Here is a 27,365-nt window from a genome sequence, read left to right as displayed (position 1 = left end):
GGTACTGGAGGTCAACTTTAGCAACATGCATAGCAGAAACAAGCCCCTCTTAGTTTAAGTATAGACGATCTTCCCCCTTCTACTGTCTATGGTATGCTCAAACAGCTCATAAACAATGACAGGAAATGACTCAAAATAGTGGAGTTGGCCTGTTTCTTACTGGCATGCCATCACTCCTGCACATTTGCAGGATTTCACTTTTTCTTATCTCAATTGCATATTTTTGACACTGATGTGTTCATTTGAACAAATTCACATCTCAACCCCTGCAGCTACCTGTACACCAAATACTGAGATGGTAGCCCTGGCGGTATGGGAGCCTTTGTGTGTGACGGACATACATTCGTACATACATACCCACAAACATACAGACATAAAGACGCCACCGACTCATCATATAAGCTCTTTTTGGTATTTATATACAAAACCAAATATGAGCTAAAAATCGGTATATCAGCCTTCAAAACAGGTTTTGTGATGATTTTGAGAAATTCATGAAATTTACCAGTTGGCGGCACCTGTAGATTGAACTGTAGAAGTGAAGGCAAAGAAGCTGTTGTGAGACAACCAACCCATGTCAACAAAAAATTGAAAAAATCATGAACGTACTAAACAACATATCCAGTATACGTTATGTGACTAAGAAAAAGCATGAAACACACAAAAAGTGTTTATATTATATGTTCTGTTTAAGAAAAACAAAAAAAAAAAAATCAAAAAAAAAAAAAAAAATCCGACCTACCTACCCAACTTTGAAGTCATCCCGCCCGTTGAACAGCTTTTTTTTTTTTTTTGGCCCTATAAACCTTGCAATTAAAGCAAAAGATTTAGGGGCTACGAACGTGTGTCTTCTCCATGGCAGAGGCCCAACACGTGTAGGGTTTTATTCGCTGAACCCGTCGCCACTTCCGTCACAGACACCTCGTCCTCTCCGTATTCATCAGAATCCGACATCTTGGTAAAAATGGCGGACTTAATGAAGTAGTTGTATAGTTCCACAATTTTTCTACACGTCATAATTAATCAATCACTATGGAAACCGACACGCATGAAATTTTTCGCTGAAAGAATATCAGCTAATGAATAACCGAACAATAATTAAGCGACTTAAGTACGGTGCGTATTTCCTTAAACGTCGACGATGTACACTGTTGCTTGTGCGCGGCTCTGGCAAAGCTAGCGAAGACGATGCCAAGTGACTCAGGCCAAAGATGTGACGACAGGTGAATGTCTGGCGGGAAGACCTCGATGAAGCGGCAGGCAGCTGACACAGGTAAGAAGTGAGCGGGCAAGCCGATGTCGCTGGGCAGGTTTTGAATATCACAAGGCCGTCTTCCTGTGTTTCTCAAATGAGCTGCACCGTCTCGGTTCAAATAACAAAATACATTATAATAATGTCACTAAGCGTCGTCATTTTTGCATTTTTTTCGCGAACTCGTCCGTTACATCTTCTCTGCATTTACCTCGACTTTTATCAACCAAAAAATGCAGCTTTCTGGTTTTTCTTTTTAATTTTGTGTTTGAATCGATCCATGGAATGTAGAGGACGTCCCACTTCGACAGCCTTAAACCCATAGAATCTTCAAAGAAACTGGTCATGTGTCTGGGTCATAAATGGTGACTCATATCGCAATTTTTGAGTATATTTAACATTAAATTATCAACAGACCTTCGAAAGAAATACTTCTAAAATTTCGCCTTGACTTATCATGTTACAATCCACACCATCAGTGGGATATACCATCATGTTTAACACTCTACTACGAGTAAACTCGGAAAGCGTTGTGTGTGTAGTATGTATTATATTCAGTACCAGATCTACACGTATACAATCGTGTAAATTTGAGTTTGAGGTTGCAGTCTGACATTCTCGTCAAGAGAAGCAAAACTCTCGTGAGATTTCGCAATGGACATATTTCGCTTTATTTGTATACAGCTTGTCTATAGTTCACGTCAATAACCATTACTATATAGCGCTTATTATATACGCGTACAGTTTTGCGTGTTGTCGAGATAATGCCCTTTAAACAGTGTAAACTATAATATTTTAAGGAAGAAAAAAATCGAAGCGGTGATATATTATCTTCTATATCTTCTATTTGAGTCTTCCATCTCCTTTAACGAAGAGTGGCAATTTTTTTAACCGTCAGAGAGAAATTATTTGTGTACAAAAGGAGACTATTTCTAGATCGTTCAGTGTTACGAGTCAGAGGAATTTCATTTCTTACGCTCTGAATCTAGTAGACACTACGTTTTCCACAATATGAAGAATTTCTGACTCGATAGATTATTATGGTAAAAATCATTGTTGTTTTGACAAGTACATAATAAAGCATCAGTGACAATGTATATTGATGTTTTATCCCAGTTACATTTTTCAATGAGATGTGCTCTAGTTCCCATGGGGTCTTATTTCATTAGTTTTCTCGTCTCATCTGCAGCAGAAATAACATTTACAATGTATATTAATAGCAGTCCCTGAGACAGCTCAGCCACTGACAATCGAATCCATCAAACTTGCTTTTGCCTCTCTCGAAATCTCAAGCGATCTTTTTCTCGGTAATTTTACTGCCGCAAAATTAATCATTTTTTGCAGTCATGAATACAGTGGAATTCGATTACATACACACATAACTGTGTCTGAAACACATAATATATGACACGCCTCGGAGAGCCAATCGGCAGTACTTACTGATTACAATCCGCTATTATTTTGCCCGCTCTGAAAATTTTGACGGGAAATTGGCGCGAAATGTGATGACGATAAAGCGGTTGACATACACGTTGGAAAATGCTATTTGACAAATGTCCGATCGAGAGAAGAATCACCAGCAAAACTATCGCAAGTTGTTCTTTTGCGTCTAGCTACATGTGTAATTACTGTGGCATTTAAGGACAAGATATAAAAAATGCATATAGGTCTTTTGTTTACTATATTTTCTTGACAGAAATATTTCACTTCAATGTCGATGCCAACAAAATACAATGAACTAAGAACAATTCTAGGGCGGTCCCACCTCTTCAGTAAGTCTTGAGAGGGCGCTGTCAATAGTACAGAAGAAATTGCATGCTGACTGCATGATCAGCAATGAGTACGCTCGGTACTGAATGTTTGACATGTACAGTTTTGCATGCCACATGTTGTATGGCAACACAGGGTATACAAGTCAGATATAATGAATGAGTTGACTGCGATTCAGAGTAAACCATACCGCTTAGTGGAGGTTTTAGTTGGAATGTTAACATTCGTCGCAGCCAGATATGGTCTAATACTGCAACAACATGCAGGGACATAACATTGAGGACAGATATCAGAGAGCGGAGAATACTGTCGGGTTGCGGCTGTTGAGAATGCTCACAACGTGTAACTCCGACACCACGGCGGCGTAAGGCATGGACATTTCTGTATTGAGAAACGTCCTGCTTGGTGTACACCAGACGGACTACATGTCCACCTATATTAAATATCACTCACACACCGTGACTTAAGGAACATTGCGAACATTTTGAGGACCACTATTGTAATTTAAATTGTAAATTTGTTACCTCAGTTTTTACTTTCGGTTCAGGTTGATAGTTATTCCATGCCTTCTGGTTGACAAACTACATCGATATGCAAAGAAAGACGCTTTTGTGGGGTGTAACCATCGACTCATGAGTCAGGCGAACTAAAGCTACAGTCTTGCCACATCTAACAAAGAAGAGTGTCGAAGCAAGTTCCTTTGTTGTTTGAGGAATGTTTCGTATGAGCAGGTGTAAAAAATGTGAATATTCTTGGCAAGACCAACTTTTCTTCTTGAGATAACCTGACGATGAATTCGGAAGGCCAAGATTACATGTTACGCTATACTCTTCGTTCCTCCTTATTCTATGTTGTTCTAGGAAACGAGAATTGCTTCATATGAAAATTAATTTCCCGCGCAGTTCGAGCTTTTTTACTGCGACAAACTATCAAACGCACTTGTCTTAGCACGATACGATTGAAAATTGTAGAGGTTCAAAATTGCCAATTACTTTAATAGTTTTAGCAGTTTGACTCTGCACGTCGAAAGGGTTCCCTATCAGATGTACAATCGGAATTAACCCTTTGAGCGCCAAAGTCAATATACGGCATCTTTACAAGATATACCCCTAACCCCAGTCAAATTTTTCTCAGATTTTTGCCAAAATTTTGATAAAAACTGTAGCCAATGAAATGTGATGTCCATTTTGTTCAAAATTATCAAAAAAATTACAGGAAGATTCATAAAAAATGATAAAATGTTGCACTAAAATTTTGATGGGAAAAATTATGCTCTCAAAGGGTTAAAAGACACTTTTAATCACTGATATAAAACCTTGCGGCAAAATATTATATCATCTCTAATATATCTCTCAGACAGATTCATTCTTCCAGTGCGTGCGGTATCCTGCCATATACTATTTCTTTCGTTCGGATACATGGGGGCGCTTTCCCTAAGGCTGAAAAGTTATCGCATGCCTGACACATTGTTTCGGAGGACCCCAGCGAAGAATATCTTGCAGGGCAATTTTTACGTGATAAAAATTCTTAACTTTTCATGGTTTGTTTAAAGATGGAAAGTCTGTTTCTTGCGAGGAAATCAAGACGCATTACATTTCAATGAAGTCGATGGGGAACAAATATTCCTCACGGCAAGATGAGCTCTGATCATGACGTTGTCATTTAGTATTAACGTAAAACCTGACCACGGTCACTTCAGAAATGTTTATGGAGTGACCGTGACCTGACTAAGAATCAAACTGTCATCAACTTTAAGGTCAGTAATTTCAAAATAATTCGATGTCAAGGACAATTGTAAACCGTATCACAAACCATAAATCTCCGATAAAAACACGCTGGTTCACGGCGTCATGCAGCAGTCGTATCCCAATAAAATACTAACCGCCGTGGCGGGCTTTCTCTGTAAAGAATACTTCCATTGATGCACAGCCCTACCGCTACGTTAGCTGTTTGTTCATATTGCTGTCCATGTCATATTACGTGTTTTGAAAAACGTGACCGCGTTCAATGCATGCAATGCGTCTTGTTAGTGAAATCGTAACACAAATGAAGTATCTTATACAATTGCTGAATAAAGTGCATCAATACTCAAGAAATGACAAACTTAACGACATTCATCATAATCTGACCCATGGCCTCGGGTTTTCAATTATGTCAAATTTGCCAGGTATAATAATTGCGGCGATTCATTCGTTATATTCAATTTATTTTAAGCTGAAATTGAGGCAAGGTCTGATGAACACAGACATTAGTTCTAGTATTTATGAGCTAACAATAGCAGCGGCATTGACGCGTACATCTTAGATAAGAAGGCATATAGTATTTACTTTTCCCACACCACAAAAGCCAGCAGACTGAATGATGAGAAAACATGGCGGGAATCCAAATTGCCTGACATATGTCACCTTGTAAATTAACTGTTAATGCTGAGATTAACACTTTGATGTAGAAATATGTGCACTCTAATATGTTGGTAATACAATTTGAATAAGAAAAACACAAATTAGACCGTGATAAATTGTAATGTGGATCGGTTTGTTTTGCTGTCGAAATACGATTGTGACGTTTGAACAGATAATATTGGAGTTTATTGCACATCGCTTATTGCAATATTAAAATTCAGGTTCAAGTTTTGTATTGCGATACCTTTTGAAATATATTTCAAAGCAATATTACCTCCTTTTAAAAGTTTTAGAGATTTTTGCGATGTCATTTAAACAACGCAATGGTTTTCATCAGGTGATTAAAATTATTTAACGCCTTAATTTCAAAGTTTCCAAGACGGCCTACCAGTTAATCCAAATAAAGGTAAACACTCGACTAAATGTAAACACATTCATGATTTATTGCTAGGCTTGCAGAAAAGAGCAATTTGTGAGGGTTTGCGTTGCAGAAGCGTAGGGAGGTGTACTTTTGCAATATATTTAGTATGACGCACCTCGGCTATGGAGTAAATTAAAGTTCCTTTGGGCAAAATTGTAACAACCCCTGGGTTATTTGACCATGTTTTCACAGACATGACGTGTAGTTTATTCGGGGTTGTTTTCTTGTTGTCGAGTAAGGTTGCAAGTTTTAATCAACAAAATTACAGTAGCTGTGAAAGTGAAAAACCCAGTCAGCAATGGGTTTTTAAATTTTACTTTTAGATTCATTTGTCATGCTTCTCTTGAAAGACAAAATGTTTCACGAATGATATACTGTTTTGAAGTTTATCGGTTATCCCATGAGCAGAGTATTGAGTATAAAATCCCTGCAAAGCTGGGGCGCTAAATCGAAAACGCTGTCCCTGATAGCAAACGACATTTAAGAGCGCAGAGCATGGCGGTTCCTTGCACGTATACTTGTACAAATAATCGACAGGAAAATGAACTGTCTTTCAGAAAATATATCCCGTCAATCATTGCGATCGCTGCCATGGAGACTTTGAAATTTACAATGTACTTATGGTGAAACAGTCCCGAAACGTGAAACGTCAAGCCACAGTATGACATGGAGATTTATGGGGTAATACATTCCAAACCTTGGCATCCCATCTTCTATTTACTTTGTTAATGGTTTGAAAATGGTCTCTCTATCAAGTTGTAAATGTCTGGAAAGTGACACGATGCAAAGAAAATTATGACATAAAAATACAGAAAGGCGATCTATAAGCTTAATTGATCGTTTCTCAATCATGATAATTGTCTCCATTTTAAGTGTCGCGACGTTCTTTCGCATAAAATGACAACATCGAGATGTCTGTCGATTCGTTATGATATTATGCGCCTCGAAAACGAAAGACTTAAAGTCTTGCTCAAACTTTCCTCAATGAATCTTTCAATCATTCTCTTTCAAAATCAAGAATAAGAATCGGGGGTCACCGTGCAAATTTTAGTACTAGGGAAACAAATTACCTAAGATTTACAGATATTTGAAATTCAAAATGGCCGCCATCCCTGTGTTAACTCTATGGAGAAAAATAAACTTTTCAATTTCGAAAAACTAAGACGATGCAAATCTTTCTTACACCAAGAGCTTTAAAATGAACCTCACGAGTGGTAGATCAGAATAGAATTGATAAAGTTTGAAAGCCCGAATATCTGTCCCCGAGGCGCGATCTACCTTAAGTTCTGCTGTCGAGGACTTCCAGTTTGTCATCCACACAACACCATAACTACATGTAAGTTCACTTGTCTTAAAACTGATCACTCTTCCGTAACAGATGCAGAAACGGAATCGAAAAAAAATTACATCTCAATTGTCATTTAATATGTGTGACAGCAGAGTTCCGTTTTTGACGTTGATGGACAGTTTCCAAGGTCCGGCAGCTGTCCTACATTCTTACACTGAATCAGTTATATCTGGGTGACGTCACGCACGTATGATGGAATTACTATATATGAAGATTAAATTCATTCTACATTTTGCATATGTGGAGCTTAAATTAGAGGATTTCTAAGTATAATGGATTGTACTCTGAAGGAAAAATATCATAATACATCATGAGCTTATCTGAAAACCAATAATGGCCGATACATAACCTGCTTAAAATGTTTTATATAACACAATAGTGTAAAGCGTCTATAGTGTGGTAACCATACATTAAAATACTTTACTGTTTTTATTTGAATAAAAATGACAGAGCACATGAACAAACTTGTCAGACTGATCAAACATCAAATATGCCGGTTGTTAAAGTATTCCGATTATTTTGGTGGCATGCGGGATGACAATGCAACATCCGGCGACTTTGTAATGTCTGAATAGGACGCAAAATTAGATTTTTGCTAAGCATACATGTCCATGCGCACTGCATGTGAACGTACATGTAGCTCGGTAAAAGTAGACAGCGAAATGTTCTGCAGCAGTGACCGTTGTTTGAAATTTGTGTAGCAGACTGTCATTGTAGCCGTCAGGACATTAAGTCACTGCAACTCACTTTACGATGGGTGTATTCAGCGGGTTCTTAATTTCCATTAAAACTTGTTTTGTTCTGACTCACAAGCGCATGATCTCATACCGAATATCAGTCGATATTGTCACAGCATTTTGTGAAGGTTTTTACGTCGACGTATGGTATAGCAGTAAAAAGCCTTTTTGAACGCTTTGCCAAGTGTAGAGAATTACATTTACATATTAACGCGATGAGGACATTGAAGAGTATAACAACAATAATATACCATTGAGAGCAAACAATCTGATTAAATTAGCAAAGTAAATAATTGAGATAACACTGTTTACGGAGAGGCGATACACTTGGCAATGCTTTTATCAAAATCCCCATCACAGAGGTGAAGCACACAAATCAAACTCTCTAAGAAACTTTTCCTAAGTTATAGCTCTTTACGGTTACTATTTATGTTTTTGAAAACTTTGAATGATTGGCATAATAAACAGCACGACCTGTCAGCATACGGGTATCAAAGAGAGTAATACAAATTCTGAGTGTACGGTGCTAAATAGCCACAGACCCTCATCTTTTAACCCTTTCACCACCATGGTTTGTCCCAAATCCATTGTTTTCTATGGTAAAGTTGGACCTGTATACAGGGAACTGGGGGTGAAAGGGTTAAAGAACGGTATAATGGTATCCATAATTTTTTTGCAGTTGTTCACCGAACCACCACATCAATCATCGATTCATCTGTGATCATGACGTCAAACGCTATGACGTCACACCGTTATGTCTGTACGCAAAACTATAACAGATGGTGTTGTTCAGAGTATGACAGCCATACTGAATGTCTGAACATCGGATAAGTTACGATGTAGTGTCATCAGTAACAATTCTTGTGAATAACTCGCAACACCGTAATGATGCTGTTCTCATTCACTGTTCTGTTCGTAAGATCTTTTAGCATGAAACGAACAATAATAGTTGTGACAAGTAAACACAAACAGAGAATTTATTTATATAGGCGAACGAGATGAACTGTATCTCAATCAAGATGAGTGAGATCATACTCCGAGAACGTGGTACCATGTACTACATTTAAAACGGTGTCAGGTGTTATATGGTGACCATAATTAGACTGGAACAAACAGTCTCATTTTCAGAGTATTTTCGGATCTATTGCAATATACGTCTGAGCAGACAGAAACACTTAAATGAGGTCAGGGCACTGTAGAAACTTTTGGCGAAGTCAGTGTATAGGCAGTGAAGAAAATTACGGGTCTCCTTGAGTGTCAGTTGTTGTTTTTTAACATGTATTGCATTTTGAAAAAAACTCGATTATGGGATAATGTCAAAAATATCAAGACATTATAACAATCATTTTATTGATTTGTGTAAAAACAATCTTCATTCTCTCGCAAATGGGTAGCATATTTAGTGGGCGCTACTTTCATGTAGCAAGTCTATCAATGTGCGAAACTTCTGAGTAAAATATGACTGGATTCAGGTGGAGTCGGATTCTGTCTCTAATGGGCGGTAACTAAGATTAAACCAGCTCGAACAAGTGTCGTATTTGTACCATTTCAGTTGTAATTTATCAGGTTTGCACAGTCCATGAAAAAGCTTGTACAATGTGCATTTGAGGGAAATACTTAATTGAAGCTCACAACAGAAATATTCACGCCCTAGATGTAAAATTTTTTCAACGATGTTTGTGCCACTTCTTATGTTATACTGTATCAGATAATGATGTAAGTCAGCCTTGAAAAAGTTTTTGACGAAATCTTTGCAAAGATTACAGGACTAATTATTGGTATTGTAATGACATCGTGCATGTAATTAATATCCTTGTTAGTAGGAAGAAGGCAATATTTTTGATCGAAAATCGTGCCGAATATGACCGCTGGTGACATACGGCAAAGTAAATACATTTTAAATAGTTAAGAGCAGGCAGGGTGGTTCCTGTATTACATGCATCAATGTTCAAATAATCAACACATCGAGGTGTAGCCTTTTAGGATCTTTATCCCGTCAATCTTTGAGGTCATTGGATAATGTTTCATGAACTTGACGTCAAAGTATGATGTTCTGATGTTCGGGAAATAGTACTCTGTCAGTCTTGTAACACGTTTCATTTGACTTGGAAGAAATTAATAACCACGTTCGTAGGTATAATTTATAGTTACTTTATGCGTAAGCGAAATCTTTCAGTTCACAGAGAGTAAGACGCTCCGAACATTGTTTATTGACATATAGTTTTGCCCTAGAAGAATCATTTATGATAGAGTCCCTGGAATATTTGTACAAATCGATAGTGTTTCAACTGGATAATCCTACCGCCCTTACGTCAGGGTTACATGTATGTTCAGGGCAATGTGGTAAAGTTTCATCGATGCAGATTGTCGTGACCTATAGTGATGTAGCAGTGAAAATTGTCATTTTTTACGTTCTCGCCTGTGAACATTACGTACAGTGTATTAGCAACGTTTGCTGTGAGATACTGTATAGTGTATTGAGACAGCAATCATAATAATGGCAGTGGTATTTTGATTGGCGCGTGGCCACGTACTTTATTCTAGGCTCGGCTGTATATATAATTTGTTTTGAACTCATCTGCGTTTTCGTTGACACACATCTCTACCGAAACTTTATAACAGGGCATGCTTCACCAGTTAACTTATTGGCCGTGTAAATTGAAATTTAAATAAAAATTGATTTACTTAATATCTTCGCTGCTGAGTAATAGAGCAATCGATTTGATAATACGATAATTTGACAAGTGTAATTTGATCAAAAATATAGCGGGAAATTTTGCCATTATGTGGGGAAGGGAAGGCAATTATAGCCGTAATGAAAATTATCACAGGTTATCAGCTTTTATAAACTAGAGAGGATATTTTTCACTGCTATTCAATTTTATTTTCAGTTATGCTCATGATGAACTTTCTGTGAAGAGTAATTTAACCGTGAAATAATGACAGTTCATCCTCCATGTCGGCTATTCGTAATTTCACCTGCCGTGGCGGATACTCGATTGATGATGACGTTCGGAACCCGTGGAAACTTACATCTGCGAGCGTTTTATGATTTTAATTAATAATTGAGATCGGTGTTTGTATTTAGTCTTGCGGTTGGGTGATGTCATATTATCAAATTGTGGATGTATCCTATTGAGTTCACACATTCAGAAAATTAAGGATCTTATGGCTACCCTCCGGTAGGTGACAATTTGTTGCAATTATTTTTTTCTACGAGGTGAGGGTACTTTGTCATCTTGTTCATGCACTATCCACCAGTGACGTCAAAACGAATGGAGGAATAAATCCGTACCATAATCTGTCCCTTGAAGACTACACTTCGTTGATTTTTGTCTCCTCTCTATCAGTGAAGCGGCAAGGAGGAATTACGGACACAGCGGAGGGACTGTGGTTCCGATAAAATCGTCCAACTCTCGCAAATTTTCGTCAATAGTCAGTATCCTTAGAACTGATACTGACAGACCACGCGGCGGTTTGTATCGACATGACATTTCCTGCTACCCTTATTGTTATGGTAATTCCACTATTATCGTCACTGTTAGATCAATACAGTGAGGGTTCTTATAAATACGGGTGATTAAATTCACTATAACATACACAAAAATATTAAAATATACAGCGAACCACTGTTCCCGAAAATAACGGTAGAAAAAAGGATAAATAATCGGTTAGTTCCAAAGAGTTGTGACAGCAGACGACACATTGAAAATGTCGTGGGAGTACAGGGTCACGCTATGCATGGTTGTCAGTTTACAATTGTACTACAAGGCGTTTGACGACGAGGCCGATTGCCGTGTTCTAAAGTAGGTTGACAGCCGAGTGTACGATGAGTGAATTGAACAGTCTCTACGTCAGCGCTGTATAACAACGATTCACTAGAATAAACTGTAGAAATATTCATACTTACGAATTTCATTTTCGTCTTCTTCTTCCATTTTGGTGCGGAACGATCGTGCACGCCGATTTACCGATAGGTGTATATGCAACGACCCGCTAGGCGTACGCTGGTTCACTCTCACCTATCGCCATTAGAGCAGTTAAACAATCACAGGAGCACAGTAATAGTTCATTTTTACACGACAAAAATATACAAATCAACGGAGATATGTGGTCTGTACAAGCAGTCCACCGATGGGCCGACGTTCCCTGCCCTCTCCGCTCGCCAATTATGACGTACTCGATGCTAATAACTGCTGTTTGTAAATAGACCAACTGTTTTGAATATGAATGTGTGCATTGATATATTCACGTCCTTGCTGGCAGTAGAGATTACTGCGCATGCGTACAGTCAGGTGTGCCATTTGAACGAAACGTTATTGAGATACAAAATGGATACATTCATGGCACTTGATTGTGGTGGTTCCGTTTACACCTCATCTTCATTCTCTAGCCGTAAACATCCTAAAATTTACAAGTTTGAACTTCAGTGATAACATTGAATCGAAATATCTTTCTTACGACGTTTGTTAATTATTCCAATTTTAATCAAGTGTCCATTGTTCTGGTTGTGACCTGTTTCAATTGTTTTCAAGAGTTTGGCATAAACCAGTCAGAGAAATGTATAAAATATTTATTAGGGGGCACAAACAAAGCCGTTCGTCTGAAAAGTCTTCCGTAAGCGATTTCTTTGCTGGCGTTTAGGCTGCTTATTTTTTTTTCTGTATACAGCAGAACGGGTCGGCGGCCCGGGTTTTTGCGCGCTAGCGGGCGGGGAAACTGATTTTTCTGTTCAGCGAGCGACTTGAATAAGGCTAAGTGGTCGAGCAAGCTGATATTTGATTCGCCGTTCTTTTCGGGGATTTGCTGATGGTGTGCCGATGTGTAGAGTTAAGGAAAATGGCAAAGAGGCGACATTGGCAACTTTTGACAAAATTTTTCAAGAAGCGGTACGCCAACAAACTGTATTATACAGTAGCTGTCCTCAATCCCTGGTTTTCGCATAAGTGGTCGTTGACATGAATGCTTAGGTAATTCAAATATCTTGTTCTCCTTAAAAATTGTGTTCAGTTTTTAGAGATAGAGCTAAAGTGACTTAACCCTCTATATAAGTGCCGCTACAACGAGGCTTCTGTGTTTGTAGTCTTAGGTATTAAAGTGTGAGGTCACATAGTCACGGCCCTACCTCTTTCCAAAATTTTTGTAAATCTTAGCAGGAGGGCAGTTACGAAAAGGTATTATTTTCCCCTCCAAATGTTAATTTTGTTCGAAACCTCATTAGAATGGCATACTTACAGGTAAATATACATACCTATGGTTACAATATTCTCAAAATCGGCGGGTGTGCTACCCCTGAGTGATAAGGTTTCTTAAACCTTAATGATGAGTGTTGATTGATTTATTGAATGCAAATTATTACTTTAATTAATAAAGTACAATCTGGTGCGGTCATATCGTACACTCAGATGCTTTCAATCAGCAATTTGTGATCGAAGGTCAAAATTACAAACTATAACAAACTAGAACTTTGTCATGGTGTCACAAGTTCACGGGCTTTAGAATTCGGGCAAGTGAGAAATAACGCAGAACGAACTGAAAGAGTATAGTCAAACTGGTATGGGACTATATTGAATAGCACCAGAAGGAACTCAAGTAATACTGTAAACGTCATAAACACAAAACCTATTCAATTTTTCATGGTGCGCCATGAGATACCAGATGATGTCGTTTTATTCAAAACGCTTCACATACAACAATATGTTCACCGATCTCGCCCCCCCCCCCCCCCGCCGCCTCCGTTTCATCGTTCAACAATTTGGCAGTTCTTCATTGTCTTGTACGGATGGTGTACGATAATTATTGGTCGGTGGGGATTGTGAGTTGACCCAGGTCCACAGACGGGAGCGTTTACCAACGACTTTCGATTGTGAACTTGAAAACGGCTCTCTGGAACAGAGCGGCATCTGCAGTTCAGCCGTTGTCTTCGGACTTGCATCAATGACAATGCATGGCTGGACAACTCGACGCTTGTTCAGTTGACGTACTATGTTAATCCACACTGACACTGGCACAACACAGGCTACAGACATCACGAAGAACTTAGTAATTAGGTTACTGTTCCTTATGTTTATGTTGTTATTTGCCGATAAAATTCAAGATCACTAAGTTGTTTCATTCATAGCTAATTTATGCCGAGCAACATCATAATAATCAAAGAGGTTCAGTATCGCATATGTACCAGGGACATACTGACCGGGATACTAAGAGCCGTTCGTCTCGGCAGCTTCGCTGGAAACGTGGCCTTAATGTCGCGAAGTCGTCTCTAAGTTTTATGCTTTATAATTTGTCACTGATTGAATCACTCGTCCTATGTGTTTAGGTTTGGTTTGTCTTTTTTTTCAACTTCTAATCCTTTACCGTTGTAGTTCATCAACTTCGAAGGTGAAGTTAGCAAAACTTGTTTTTGACATGTAGAGTGTCTCACTATTTACGATTACACGCGTTGTTGGCTGTTGAACGAACAGTGCCATATTGTCAATCATTTGCATCCCATAGAAAGCATTTTCTATATTGTATCTGCATACTAACATTTTGCCGGGTGTCTGTCTCATCTCTCCGGAAGAATTTCAATTTACCATTTGTAAGTGTTGATTGATTAGTCTGGCAAACATGAACACAGCAGATACAAGAAACTGCACCGTCACGTGACGGTTCAGCGTGCGCTAAGTCCCAACATGCATGCTAATGGTAAGTGTGTATGTACATCTGTGAACTTGTTACTGGCACTAGATGGCCTGGACTTCAACTTGCGAAGGAGCCGTAGATATTGTTTAGACATGTTACTTAAATTATTTCTAACATTTCATCGGTACAAGAACAATACTTAAAATACCGATCATTATAATCCTCAGCCATTAAATGCTGTGCACCTTTCGCATTTGTGGCGATTTAACAGTTTGTAATGAGACTTTGGTGAGTCTTGGTACTGCAGAGATTGAAATTGTTGCCATTCTGAGTGGCGTGCTCAGGGCAGCCAGCGAACGGGAACAGCGCCCTCTAGAGCTGAACATGCATATAACACCGGCGGAATTTTGCGTGACGAACAGTGATTTCGGGATTGAGTGTATTAAATGGGAGAGACGAGATACATATCAAAAGTGACACAGAACTAACCTTGAACGGGTAATGGCATTTGTAAGCATGGCAGTTTTGTTTCGTCGACGTATTTTCGATCTTCGTGGCAAAGCGTAATGGGAGATCCTTTATGGGTGGATGGACGAACGGAGAGTCAGACATCGACAGACAGACAGACAGAAGGATGGATGGATAAAAAGATAGATAGATAGATAGATAGATAGATAGATAGATAGATAGATAGATAGATAGATAGATAGATAGATAGATAGATAGATAGATAGATAGATAGATAGATAGATAGATAGATAGATAGATAGATAGATAGATAGATAGATAGATAGATAGATGGGTAGGTAGATAGGTAGGTAGGTAGGTAGGTAATAAGGTAGGTAGATGATTGTACAAAATACCAGGTATTATTTCAGACTACATCGCACAGCATTGGTATTTTCCTCGACGCTACCCGTCTCGGACAAAGCAGATGCGTACGGTGCACTCTGACATACATCCATGTACCTTTGTGAATATCTTTTTCGACATAATTTTAGTAGAGAATAAAACATGCTTTCACCTTCAGACGGCGTCTCCCATGGTGACCCAAAATTAAAGTGGTAGTTTTATTCAGCTTTATCTCTGAACAAACTGATTAAGTGTACACAACAACCTTCATGGGAGAACAAAGTATTAAAGTCACATTAACAGTCAACGTCATCTTGCCCCCGTCACAAGATTTCCACCTTTAGCAACACAACGTAAAAAATTTGAACGTTGTATGAAACTTTGGATAATGGACATGTAACTGGAGCATGAACGATAAGTGCTGTATTTGTTATGCATGCCAGGCGTTACACACACATAGTGGTCAGTGGGGTCAGAACCTTTGTAAACAGTGTAACTGGGACACCGAATTTGTCAGGCATCGCATGTTGCGGCACATAGCCGGTCTCTGATTCCCCCGGGGGTCTTTCTTTCGGTATGTGTCACGGGTACAGATTGTTTTATAAACACAGAGTGATCCATCAAAAGTGAACTGACACCAAATTACCCTCATTCGACCTTTCAATCCCAGTGAAATTGCAACAAATGCGAAAAGTACAGAAAAGTACAAAGCAGGTCATTAGTAATTCAAATTTTAATCGTGGTATACGGCGTTACATCAACATGAACATTCGGTGATAAAAGTGATACGAGATAAATTGAATGTATAAGTACTGTTAATTTCACAATGCTTGACATTGAAAATTAAATCATACACCGGTATTTTCTTATTGAAAGTCTTCTGTCATAATTGATACCGCCTTTAACTATATCCACTTTCTCGCCGAAAATCACTCACCAATGCGGAACCAAGCAAACCATCGTTGCTTTCCCAAACTGAAATCTTTATATATGTATGTATGTATGTATGTGTATGTATGTATGTGTATGTATGTATGTATGTATGTATGTATGTATGTATGTATGTATGTATGTATGTATGTATGTATGTACTACGTACCTACGTACGTACGTATGTATGTATGTGTGTGTATGTATGTATGTGTATGTATGTGCGTGTTTTAATTAGGATCTTTCAAATTGATTACGCCAACGATAGCTTGGTGACTCTGAACTTTCTTTAGTTAAAAGAAGTTCACAGAATGCATGTAAAACTAACCGTTTTACTCTTGTAAAAATTAATAGCCATACCGTGTACTTACAAGCTAAAAAATTTACCAGCTACCCCCTATTCTCAATATCAGATACTCTTACTTCCCGAATTCTTGTAAATATCTTGTATTTTGTACACGGTACGTGGAATCGTCTTGAATCATGTTTAGCTGGTGAAAAGCGTTATCCTTGTGACTCCCTATGAGTCAGTGCGGTTTCGGATTCAATCGTCATATGTGCGCCTTTAGATATGTTAATCCGTATAAATATGTAACATTCTATGAAAATAAATTTGAAAATCTGCATGGAATTAATTGAACGATGATTTCCCTCCTACATCCACTGGACGACTTATTTACAATGTTTGTCATGAGAAATGATTCAGTAATAATCAGTGTTCACATTTTCTTCACACTTCCGTGATGCAAAGTAACACTGACTTCATGATTAAAACACAGGAATGTATCCGACTTTCAAATATGATGTCAGCGCCTCTTGCATCCTCTTGCATTGCTAGCGTAGAAAGAACATTGGAATGGAACAGATAAAATAGTCCAGGAGGATTGTTAATTTCCGCATTATATTATACGACGGTGGTTTTAGTGAGATTTTACAGACTGCATGTTTAGAGTTTCCTTACAGCATCTCATGGCGCCAAAAAAAGACAAACATGGCGATAAGTTGACATGATAAAGTAATAGCACGACACGTGGCGAGAATCTCCCTCACAACGGTCAATATCCAAAGATGCGAGAGCCGATGACGTCACAATGTGAACTGACAACGTTATTTGCCCTAGGCTCTACTGTTAATGTTTGATAATGTTGTCTATACACTTTTAAGCTTCTCAGACAATGAGTTGTCAGTTGTAGCTGGCAGTGAGATGTTTCCATCATAGTTTTTATCATCTACCGGCAGCTCACTAAATATTAATTATTAACACAAACTCTACACGGTACAGAGATTGAAACATACACAGATTAATTTTTGCGTGAGACATACGTTGGAATGTTGAGTTTTTTGTCTTTCGTACTGCCGCCAACAGTTTGAGGCAATAGGTATAGTCAACACGATTGGAACTAATTCGGGATAATTGGATGGTGAATTAGTGTCGGTTTAATATGCAACTGTAAGCTCATCTGCTTTTCTTTTTAAGTTATACACTTTTTTATGAGTAATCTGTAATACTGCTAGAATCAGCTAGCAGGGCACCTAACACTTTTGAAATTTGAAAAATACGAACATCCAATTATTCCAAATTAGCTCAAATCGTGTCAGTCGTAATTTAAGATGTAAAATATCAACTTAACGAATTCCTTACAGGTCATGGATGCGTCCCATTGTTGATTTTTGTACATGATCAACATTTATGCGACAAACAGTCAAACTAGGACAGAAATTAAAGCTACCATAAAATTCTTGTCAAAATTGCAGGGAGAGTACAACCAACAACAGACCCTAGATCTGTTTCAACGGTCTGTGAGACAATTTCACATATTTACCTCGATCTTCGTATGAATAGGTTCAGGATTTTGTTATTCTATACATTGAAGCAGTGTTGCAGCTAGGACGCGCCCTTGCGACAGTGTCCACAAAACAGAACTTGTCCCGCTTTCCCGCGCACTGCGGGTCACCTCTGTCGGGCGCACTCATGAGTCGCCTGTGTTCAGTGGGTGTAGTCTGCAAGTAATATCTGTTACTGACTATGGCACATTGTTTGCGTGATTATTTTGAGGCTTATATATACATACTTTCGAAGTTGAGATTAAAAGTAACCGAACGCTGCACTTAGTTGTAGTCCGACTTGAGGTTACAATTGCCTGAAATTAAAGCATAGTGACGCGGTCCGGGAAGCTTGAATTATTTTGTTTTGTGAAACTAATTTATGATAAAATGATACACAATTTGATTTACAACTGACACATGTTGTCCCAAAAATCTGCAAAATGTATACAACTACAACGGTAGTGGGACAAAGTGTCTCTTGGTTTAACATTCCTGGCTGCAACACTGAATTACATGTCTCTGCATCACCTCGAAACTTTGAAGGGTGACTGTTTAACCATACGCAGAATTCACAAACGCAAATTTCACAACCATACAAAAAAATCTGATCGAAGTTATCCTTGGGTACTTTTACACCAAATTAGAAAGCTATCGGACATGTGGTTTCAGTAAAAGGAGATGATAGACGTCATCACTAGTATGCTGGTAATGACATTACGTCAAATTCTGGAAAGCCATTGGCTAGATGTCCGAACAATAATTATGCAAGTCAATACTTATTATGCAAAATATGCGAACCAAACTCCTTTAAATCCATTTCATAGTCGGTAGCCACACCTGTACACCAAAAAGTTGAATTTGATGAGTTGTTTTTTGTGAAAGCGTTTTCAAAGACGGCCTACAGACAGGCTTATACAAATAGACAGACGGACACAAACGGAGAGACGCACAGACAGTGCTATGAAATCAGCTCCCGTAGTGTCACGATAAACCGACAAAATATTCCGAAAAAATAAACATTTCGGCCACCGTTCACAGCATGTTATACACATATCGAACTGGATTTAAAAGTCTGTTGTTGGTCATGTACAATATTTCGGCGAGAACACCAAACTATAGCTGATGTTTTTAACAAAAATACAATATCAATGCAGCAGCAGCCGATGCCCTTACAGAATTTGATAAATATGACATTTTGATAAAACCGATTGTTGCGGTCTAAATACTGCGGTGTTCACCAATGAATGCAACGCGCAGACTCCAACAGTTTTTGGCCATATAGGTGACTGTTGTTGCAGATATCGCGATTAACAGTCATTCTCTTGTATAAGTTCGACTTCGATGTATTTCGAATAATGTACTGCTAGGGTTCCAAGCTTGCTTGTTCGCTGAATGTCACATGACAGTGATGTACTCATATATGAATTCCATCTCTTCATCAGTCTCAAACTCATCTTCCGAAGGTACTTTTTTCATCTCATCTTCTTGATTCTTGCAGAGTCGTTTGACAAAGATGCAGAGGATAATGGCATCGACAATGCTGAAAATTCCGTAGAGTAACGGTACCAAGGTCAATTCTGCAAACTCTTTACCGGAATAAGACAACGATATCAAGGTTATCGCGACAGGGACATTCTTCATGCAGCAGTTGAAGCCCACTGTGTGACAAGTCTTGGGTTTGCGACGGAACACAACACAGATGACGTAGCTACTGATGAAGCCGACCAACGGAAGAAGTATGGCGAGGAAGTACCCCTGCCAAGAACTGATCAAGACTTTTGGATTGATCAAACACAGCAGAGCAAGATTCGCAACGATGCCGATCATACCAACGATTCCAGCAACCTTTAAGGGGGAAAAAGAGAAGAAAAATACTTTATTAATTTCGTGCGCAAATATGAATACCAGTTATGACGATAACGATGGCGGCGATTGTGTGAACACGGCCGAGTTTGGCTTTTTCATCAGCTGGCACAGAGTATGACAAGTGTTACTGACAAGCGAACGTCTGAGCAGACACGATAATCCAGTAACCCAGCGACAAAATGTAGAATTTATGACCTATCTGGATATCATGAAACCGTCAGTAGCTGTAACTTTTCATGATTTTCCCCACTATTTTTGTTTTAATGCACAGTTGTTATTAACGTTTGAATTCCAGCGGGTTCAGTCTACTCACGTGCCGGCTGAGTTGACACGCTGAATACTGTATGCACCTCAACATGCTTCGGGAGTAACATAATACTCTGTAGTTGATATTAGAGCAAAAACAAATTGGCAAAAATCACCAAACGTTACAACTACTGGCCTTTTGATATAAAACGGAAGAACTGGATTTACCGTGCTACTGAGATGCACGACTGTCAGCATGGTTCGGATCAGGTTGCTGATATCATGAATATAATATCATGAACAGGCGTGAGTGAGGACTTACCTTTCCGATAATAACTGATACCTTCGGTAATTTCCATCGTATTGCCATGCCAAGGATGGGAGGCAAGACAACTAACGCTAGGGCTATGGCGATGTTTTTGAACGGAATGACCGCTCCCGATGAAGTCCAACTTCGGGAATAGATAAACATACACAAGGGTAGTAATCCCATCGACACGACTGTGGAGAAGGTTGTCAAGCATAAACTGTGAAGAGAAATCACGTGACTCGGGTGAAGGGAGGAGCAGGAGAAGTCGTTGCGTGCAAAATACGCATGAACATTTCACAGTTACTATGCCACTACGTTGTCATATCTGTTTTGTGTTTCTGTCGATGGAAATAAAGGAATCGTTTATCGGAAAATAGAGTCGATGAGTTGTGTTATTTACTTGAACGGGCTAAGTAAGATAGAAATTTATCTTATTAAAACAGACGGCAGAAAGGATGTGTTTCAGTCTTATCTTTGGTGTTTTTGCGATACGTTTGTACCGCTCGTGACATTATATATTTCTTGTTCTACTCCAAAAGTCATATCGAAGTACCAAGATTCAACTTGTCAAAACACCCTGCACGTGTGCATGTCAAATGTTATCGCTGACAACTGAATTTTAGTCAGGACAGGAGTTCATTCAAAGTTTGTCAACAACATAAACATTGAACCTTGTACCCCATGCGTTGTTTGTTAATACCGCGTAATGCAACACACTTCAGAGAGAGAAAATGAATTTGTACTTGTCTCCTCAACTAAGGTATGAAAATGTCATCATGAGTTACTATTACTGACCACAAGTTTGCTCACAAAACGGAAAGTGTTGTAAAATAAACCCCGAAAATAACCCTTCGCACCACAGTTATACTATCGCTGTCCATCTACGACCCCAATGTCTACTGGCGGAAGTTTACTAGACTTGGTTCGAGAGTAGCATCTATAATTCATGTCGTTTATAGCGTCTCGAGTGTTTACGTCTGTTTTCATGACGCGTTAGGTCGAGTCGATCACCTTACAGTATGATCACAGTCCTGGAAATAATCACCCCTTACGAGAGTATGATACTGCGCAAACTCAGAAAAACTCGTTCGCTATGTAGAAATAGAACGGACGTAAAGTTTACGAATACTGAACACGGGTTGGAACAAATTTGGGAGAATTGGATCTTTATATTTTTCAAATTTCTCAAAAGTGTTGGGTTCCCTAGAGCAGAATGCATTACAAATTACTCATAAAAACAAGTGCATTGCTTAAAGAGAAAAGCAGGTGAGCTTACATTTGCAGATAAAATATTATCTTTAAACATTAGTTCACTGTCCAATTATCCCAAATTAGTTCCAATCGTTTTAATGAGAAGAAAACAAAATACATTTAAAATTCATTAACTTTTATCTATTCAAGCTGACGACACTCATTATGTTTAAGTTTGATAGATTGGAACACTTCTATAATTCACCCTGTGCAAAGTCGGTTTGTCCCCCAGGATATATAACCGCTGAGTAATGACAATACATAATATTATCGCACAAACAATGTACTATTGTTTCAATACATAAACTAACAAATGAAACAATAATAGTGAGAATTTAGACAATTGGCGGAAATCATTTACAATACCTCGGTTCGGGGGACCGTGACTATACGTAACATGTAAGGTTTGTTGGTTTTTAAAGCCAGTTTTCGGATTGGCTAAGACCTCGGTGGCACACAATGAAAACGTTCTGTATTATTTAACTAGGCTGACAGCACCCTCCAAAAGTCACGTTTTTCCTCAGAGAGAAGGGAAGTGAAAATAAGTTATAGAACTAAAATGGCACGAAAAACAATTAACTTTATGATTTATTGTGGGGACTCGGAAATGAAGTCGAAGGCAACCAAAATAATTTATTGTAACTGCCTTCAAATTTCACTTCCGGATTCTCACAATAAATTTCCTGACGTCTGAGTATCAGTAGTTTCTGTTATCGTCGAGACAACTTTTCGGTTTTGTTTCATCATGACTATTAACACTGACATCATTGCGAGGTCGACTGCTATACTTTCTGATCCGACTCTAACATTTTTTTTTTCATTTTTCATTTTTTTAAATTAAAATTACAGTCGGTTGATTATAATTTTAGTTTGCATTTTGACTCAGGGATGTTCACATCAAATTCTGATCTAAAATGCCACTTTGGTTTGCTAGTGGAAAAGAACATTGCTTCCACATGTGGTTCTTGAAGATCCCCTTCATATGAACTTACGTATCCTTCATATAGTTCTCTATTTGATTACATCAACAAATACTTCATAATCTACACATTACGGTCAATTTTGTTCATGATATTGTGTTAATATTAGATATACCATCAAATTACTCTGCGAGTTTTTTTAGCAGACTTTGATCGAAAAGATCCGATGTATAATTGTAACGAGTTTCCGCCATATTATTATACATTGTTCAAGATGATATTGAAGGTGGAGTTACCTCGAAGTCTAACAGATTCAAATTTTCTAATATCCTGGTGTAGGCCTACGTACTCGATATTTTTTCTGTGCCACTGCAATATCATTAAAAAGACGTTTTGAATGCTAGAACACTTGATTAAGTTACTTCATTCTGAGTTTAGGCAAAGTTGTGGAATTTAATTGATAAGAAATTGTGTATCCAGTGATCGTATAAGACCTAACAACAAACGCTTGTGCATGGTTTCATGTGCACAAAAAATGATAGGATCGACACAGCAAGAAAATACACCGTCCGTATGAGAATCCGGCATATGATAAAATGAGTTACAAATGGATAGTGCCTAGATCTTGAACTCAAACATGTCAAGGCCCAGCGTCTCATTACTTATCAACGATTATCTATACAAATATGGGTCGTCGAAGGAGGGCGTTGTATGCAAACGTCGTCACGGTCAACAGTACTGCGTCATGCATGTGCACTGCTCCGCATAAGAAGGTGACCTTACGAAGGCAAATAAACCTTCTTTCAAACGACAACCAGTTAATTTACATACTCGTAATTTAGGAGTTTGTCACCACACTTTGAAACTGTATGACGCCTTTTAAGATTAAGTTGGAGACGTTACCATACAGTGTCCGAATGTCATAAGGCGTTGCGTATCAAGTGTAGAAATCCCCATGTGTCTCGTATATCTTACTACAGTCGCTTGTTGTGGATACGTACACGGCGAAGGCTCCGGTACCTTTTCTGAGTTGTTACATGGACCATGGAGGTAGCCACTACCTCCATGCAGGGACCTTCGCCGTGTACCTATCGACAAGCTACTCGGGCATATCCCTAATCATGTCTTATATTTGAAAAATTACGTAACATATGTAAACATTATAGTTCATGGATGGACTGGCCCCCAGTCGCTTGGCGTGTCTCGTTCGGCCAAGTGACTTGGGCCAAGGCGTTCAACCCACGATCTGAGTACCAGCCTACCACGTAGCCTGACAGTCTGCTGAAGTTCATTCCTTCAATTTATTCTGTCTTGATATCTATATGTCAACAGACTTGGAGCAAGTCTAGTTCACGGAGTGATCATGGTCCCATGGACTAGCAGTATCAAGCATGGGGTTATCTCTATGACCCATGGAGCCCATATTCTCAACTAACCGGTTACCTGTTGAGTTCTTTTTTAAGTTCAATGTCTTACCAAAAGATGAATGATTTCAATTTGTCGGTAAGCCTTGATTGAATAAAGGATACTCTAGCAAGGTTGTCACCCAAGCTCTACACACAGTCGCTTTTGATTCGAGTGAAGACTTTTGTTTCCTATTGTATATTGTCAATCTTAAAACAAGAACAAGATGACAGGTATGTTATTGGTGACATTATTAATACGATAAAACCAACCTCAAAGGGATATCTCCTTGCATAATCAGGGTAAAAAGATTAGCTGCAGGCCCACCCGGCGACGAGGCAATCACCAATGCTCCAAGGGCTTGACTCGATGATATCCGTATGGCATGGCACATAGCAAACGCCACCAGAGGAACAACAGCAAACTGGGCGAAAAGACACATGAAAATAGCTGCCGGACGTCGTATTGGTTTTAAGAGATCCTTCGGTACAATGGAGCAACCCATTCCTACCATAATTATAACAAGGACACATGTTATCATAATATCGTTTCCCTTCTTGAGGGCGGCAGTCTTTGGGTCCAAGCGATTTGGATCATCGTCCGTGTCATTGCCGCTGCCGTTCACTGACAACGAATGGTGAAAATCCGTCCCGACAGCGTACGTCTGGAGGGCAAACGGTGTGGTCAGCCGTATCGTAGCTTCTACAAGAGCCATAACACCTGTGATTAAACACAACACGTAGTTGAATGACGAAGGGAAATCGCAGCGGATGAGGCGTTCACTTCACTGTTTTCCATGCCATAGTGTATTTTAAAAGTCAGAGGTCTTCCGTCGGGCCGCTCCAGCACTTAAGGCCTAGGTTAACTGTAACTAGCTTGGACTTTTAGGGTCCAATGCACTTCTTTAGTGGGGTCCATTTTGAGTAATTGCGATAGCTTGAGTGTAAAATGTTAAGCGGCACCTGTGATCCCGTGATCCATGAAGTCTGTCAGTGAGTACTGAAGCATTTGTCTAGTTTCAACCGTTTGTTGAGGAAGTTATTTTTTTCACGAAAGCGACATCCCTACAAGGAAGTGGGTTCTTCCACGCTAACGCATACAAAGCAATCAATAACCACAAGTGTTTAGCGCAAACGATTCTTATGCAAATAAAGGATTCCATTCATTTCTCCCAAAGGTCATGACACGAAAATCGACAAATAAAAAGTAAAAGAGCTTGCGCGTCCTTCCTACCTTCTTACACCATAGATCCCAGAGGGCCTATACTCACACTGACAGCAAGTAGCGTACGCTGCGATATGTCGGCCTGTGGGCTTGCCTATGACCCATTCCCCTTGGCGAAAGTTCCTCCGTGGCCACTGTTTACAGAAAGTCCGCTAGAATCATTTACGATGTCTGGTATATAACTCAACTGTAGGGCCATCTACATAATAAATGTAAGTCTTATCGCGTAGACTGTATGTAATCATGGCGGTCTCGCTTATACGGCCCTGATGTAATACAAACGTGCATACGCTAGGAGGATTTTGTCTTATGTAAATAATTCTAATTCTACGCATGGTCTGACATAAAAATGTTTCATTGTCAACATTGGCTATTGTGTTACTTTAGACGGAGAGAAAAGGGATACATAACCTGTTGACTAGCATATTCCCCACGAAGGCGCGATGTTGGCGTCATATTTATGATCGGATAATCTTAATGTCCAAAAAAGTGTGAGGGAATGATAAGACCTCCCAGGGAATTAACACTGTTGAATTACCGCCTTCTTTTCGACAGGTTTCATATGCCATCACGCGTAGAACACTGTTCATCCTGCCTTGTTCCGAGGATAGCAGAATAGCTTGCTCGACTTTGCTTGCAAGTCGATGAGCTGAATAGGGACAAGAAACAAGGATGGTATCTTATTACCAGTGAGGTCAACGACCCCTGGCTCATGCCCAGAAAGGTCACGCTGCGCTGTGTATACCCAGCTGAAGCGGTTATCCGAGATGCGCAGAATGATTTTCAGCTAGGGTTTTTACATGTAAAGCTTGGCCTGTGAAAAACAACATCCCGTCTGGCTTCATGATTGGTGTTAGCCCACACTAGGGTCCCAGCACAAATTGACAACCCACGGAGCAAAACGAAAAACGGATTTGAGGTGCATTTGCTCAAAGCCCTCCAAAGAACTGTGATATGATATTGATTAATCATTATGTGTAGTAAATACATATTTCGATTCAGGACATTCGTTCATATACCACAATATATTCACGTTTTAGCGAATACGTTAACCGACTTCACAGTCTCTGTATATATTTGTTTCACTTGCGAACTGAATGCAAGTCGTGATATTCCACCATTGTACGATAAGCTTATGCCTACCAATATCGCTATCACCGCTATCACCGATTTGGTAGAATATTCTGATATTTACAACTCTCACATACAATAGATACAAGACTCGTTACAACAACGTTCAGGGCCACGGTACCAGGCGGGAAGAGAGTAAGCTTAGTGCCCATAATTGGTACCATCTTACCGCCAGGCTGCAAATCAGATTTCACATAATCTTGTGGATGAAGGATTACGTGTAATCGGCCCAGATGAAAATGCAGATATGGATTGACAATTACAAAACGCACGGTTACGATTAGACTGAACGATCCAGTCGTGTTTACGTATTGGTCGTGTATCGTGTTGGGAGTCTACGGAGATCAATACACGACTAAATCTTTCAGTCTTAGGAACGATAATAATATAATTTGTAATCATTGGTATATCACCTAACGTAACAAACGACCGAAGATAAAGTATCTTTTATCCTTGCAAAGAGAAAGAAGCATGCCACTTTGTCGAGGGGGAGGTAGACTAGCCAATAGTCGCTTGGCTTGTCTCGTCAGAGCAGTTAACTGTCCGCCGGCGTTCACCGCGCGATCTGATCACCACCCTATACCATTTAGCCTGGCAGTCTGCTAAAGATTATTATATGCCCACAGACTTGAAGCAAGTCTATCGAGGAGGCTATACCGACACCTTTCTTTGAAACATGTACACGTTCATTACACCTGCTACCATACCACTTGGTTTTTCCATTCAATGTCAATTTACCGTATGGCTAGTCTGTTTCCACACACATTAATTTTAAACCTGCAGATATCATTTAGTAAGGATATTGAAAATTGGTTTTTCATAAATGAAATATACATGCACCCATATTTTG

General features: G+C 39.1%; 2 protein-coding genes and 1 long non-coding RNA gene across 8 annotated transcripts in view; 1 reads left to right on the top strand and 2 right to left on the bottom strand.

Moving 5' to 3' along the window:
• Nucleotides 1-12,183, bottom strand: part of LOC139121382 (ankyrin repeat and death domain-containing protein 1A-like) — a 33,172-nt gene extending 20,989 nt beyond the window's left edge. For 3 of the 6 annotated variants that reach the window (XM_070686206.1, XM_070686208.1, XM_070686207.1), the window contains exon 1: nucleotides 11,841-12,122. In XM_070686206.1, coding sequence (XP_070542307.1) covers nucleotides 11,841-11,868 — 28 coding nt within the window. In that variant the 5' untranslated portion in view covers nucleotides 11,869-12,122. Of the gene's footprint in view, nucleotides 1-3,546; nucleotides 3,694-11,840 lie in introns of those variants that run through there. The other 3 variants (XM_070686211.1, XM_070686210.1, XM_070686209.1) reach the window with 3 other exon arrangements.
• Nucleotides 832-20,963, top strand: LOC139121384 (uncharacterized). Its single transcript, XR_011549268.1, has 2 exons — nucleotides 832-1,273; nucleotides 19,662-20,963. It is a non-coding gene; the product is annotated as an uncharacterized lncRNA (long non-coding RNA).
• Nucleotides 16,122-26,041, bottom strand: LOC139121383 (ileal sodium/bile acid cotransporter-like). Its single transcript, XM_070686212.1, has 4 exons — nucleotides 25,796-26,041; nucleotides 24,433-25,571; nucleotides 20,598-20,802; nucleotides 16,122-20,008 (listed from the first exon to the last, which is right to left on the bottom strand). Exons 2-4 carry the CDS (start codon nucleotides 24,873-24,875, stop codon nucleotides 19,559-19,561), a joined length of 1,098 nt encoding a protein of 365 aa, XP_070542313.1. The 5' UTR covers nucleotides 24,876-25,571; nucleotides 25,796-26,041; the 3' UTR covers nucleotides 16,122-19,558.
• Between the last annotated feature and the right edge of the window lie 1,324 nt (nucleotides 26,042-27,365).

The sequence above is a fragment of the Ptychodera flava genome, chromosome 21, assembly GCF_041260155.1.
Source record: "Ptychodera flava strain L36383 chromosome 21, AS_Pfla_20210202, whole genome shotgun sequence".
Lineage (NCBI taxonomy): Eukaryota > Metazoa > Hemichordata > Enteropneusta > Ptychoderidae > Ptychodera > Ptychodera flava.
Note: the sequence above shows the minus strand (reverse complement) of the source record. Positions and strands in the feature narration are given on the sequence as shown.

Excerpts from the sequence above, each read along its gene's own strand:
- LOC139121383 (XM_070686212.1), bottom strand. The coding sequence starts at position 24,875 with ATGGCTCTTGTAGAAGCTACGATACGGCTGACCACACCGTTTGCCCTC. Across the intron at positions 20,803-24,432 it reads CAAGGAGATATCCCTTTGAG|TTTATGCTTGACAACCTTCT; the intron begins GTTGGTTTTATC and ends TTCTCTTCACAG. Across the intron at positions 20,009-20,597 it reads TATCAGTTATTATCGGAAAG|GTTGCTGGAATCGTTGGTAT; the intron begins GTAAGTCCTCAC and ends TCCCCCTTAAAG.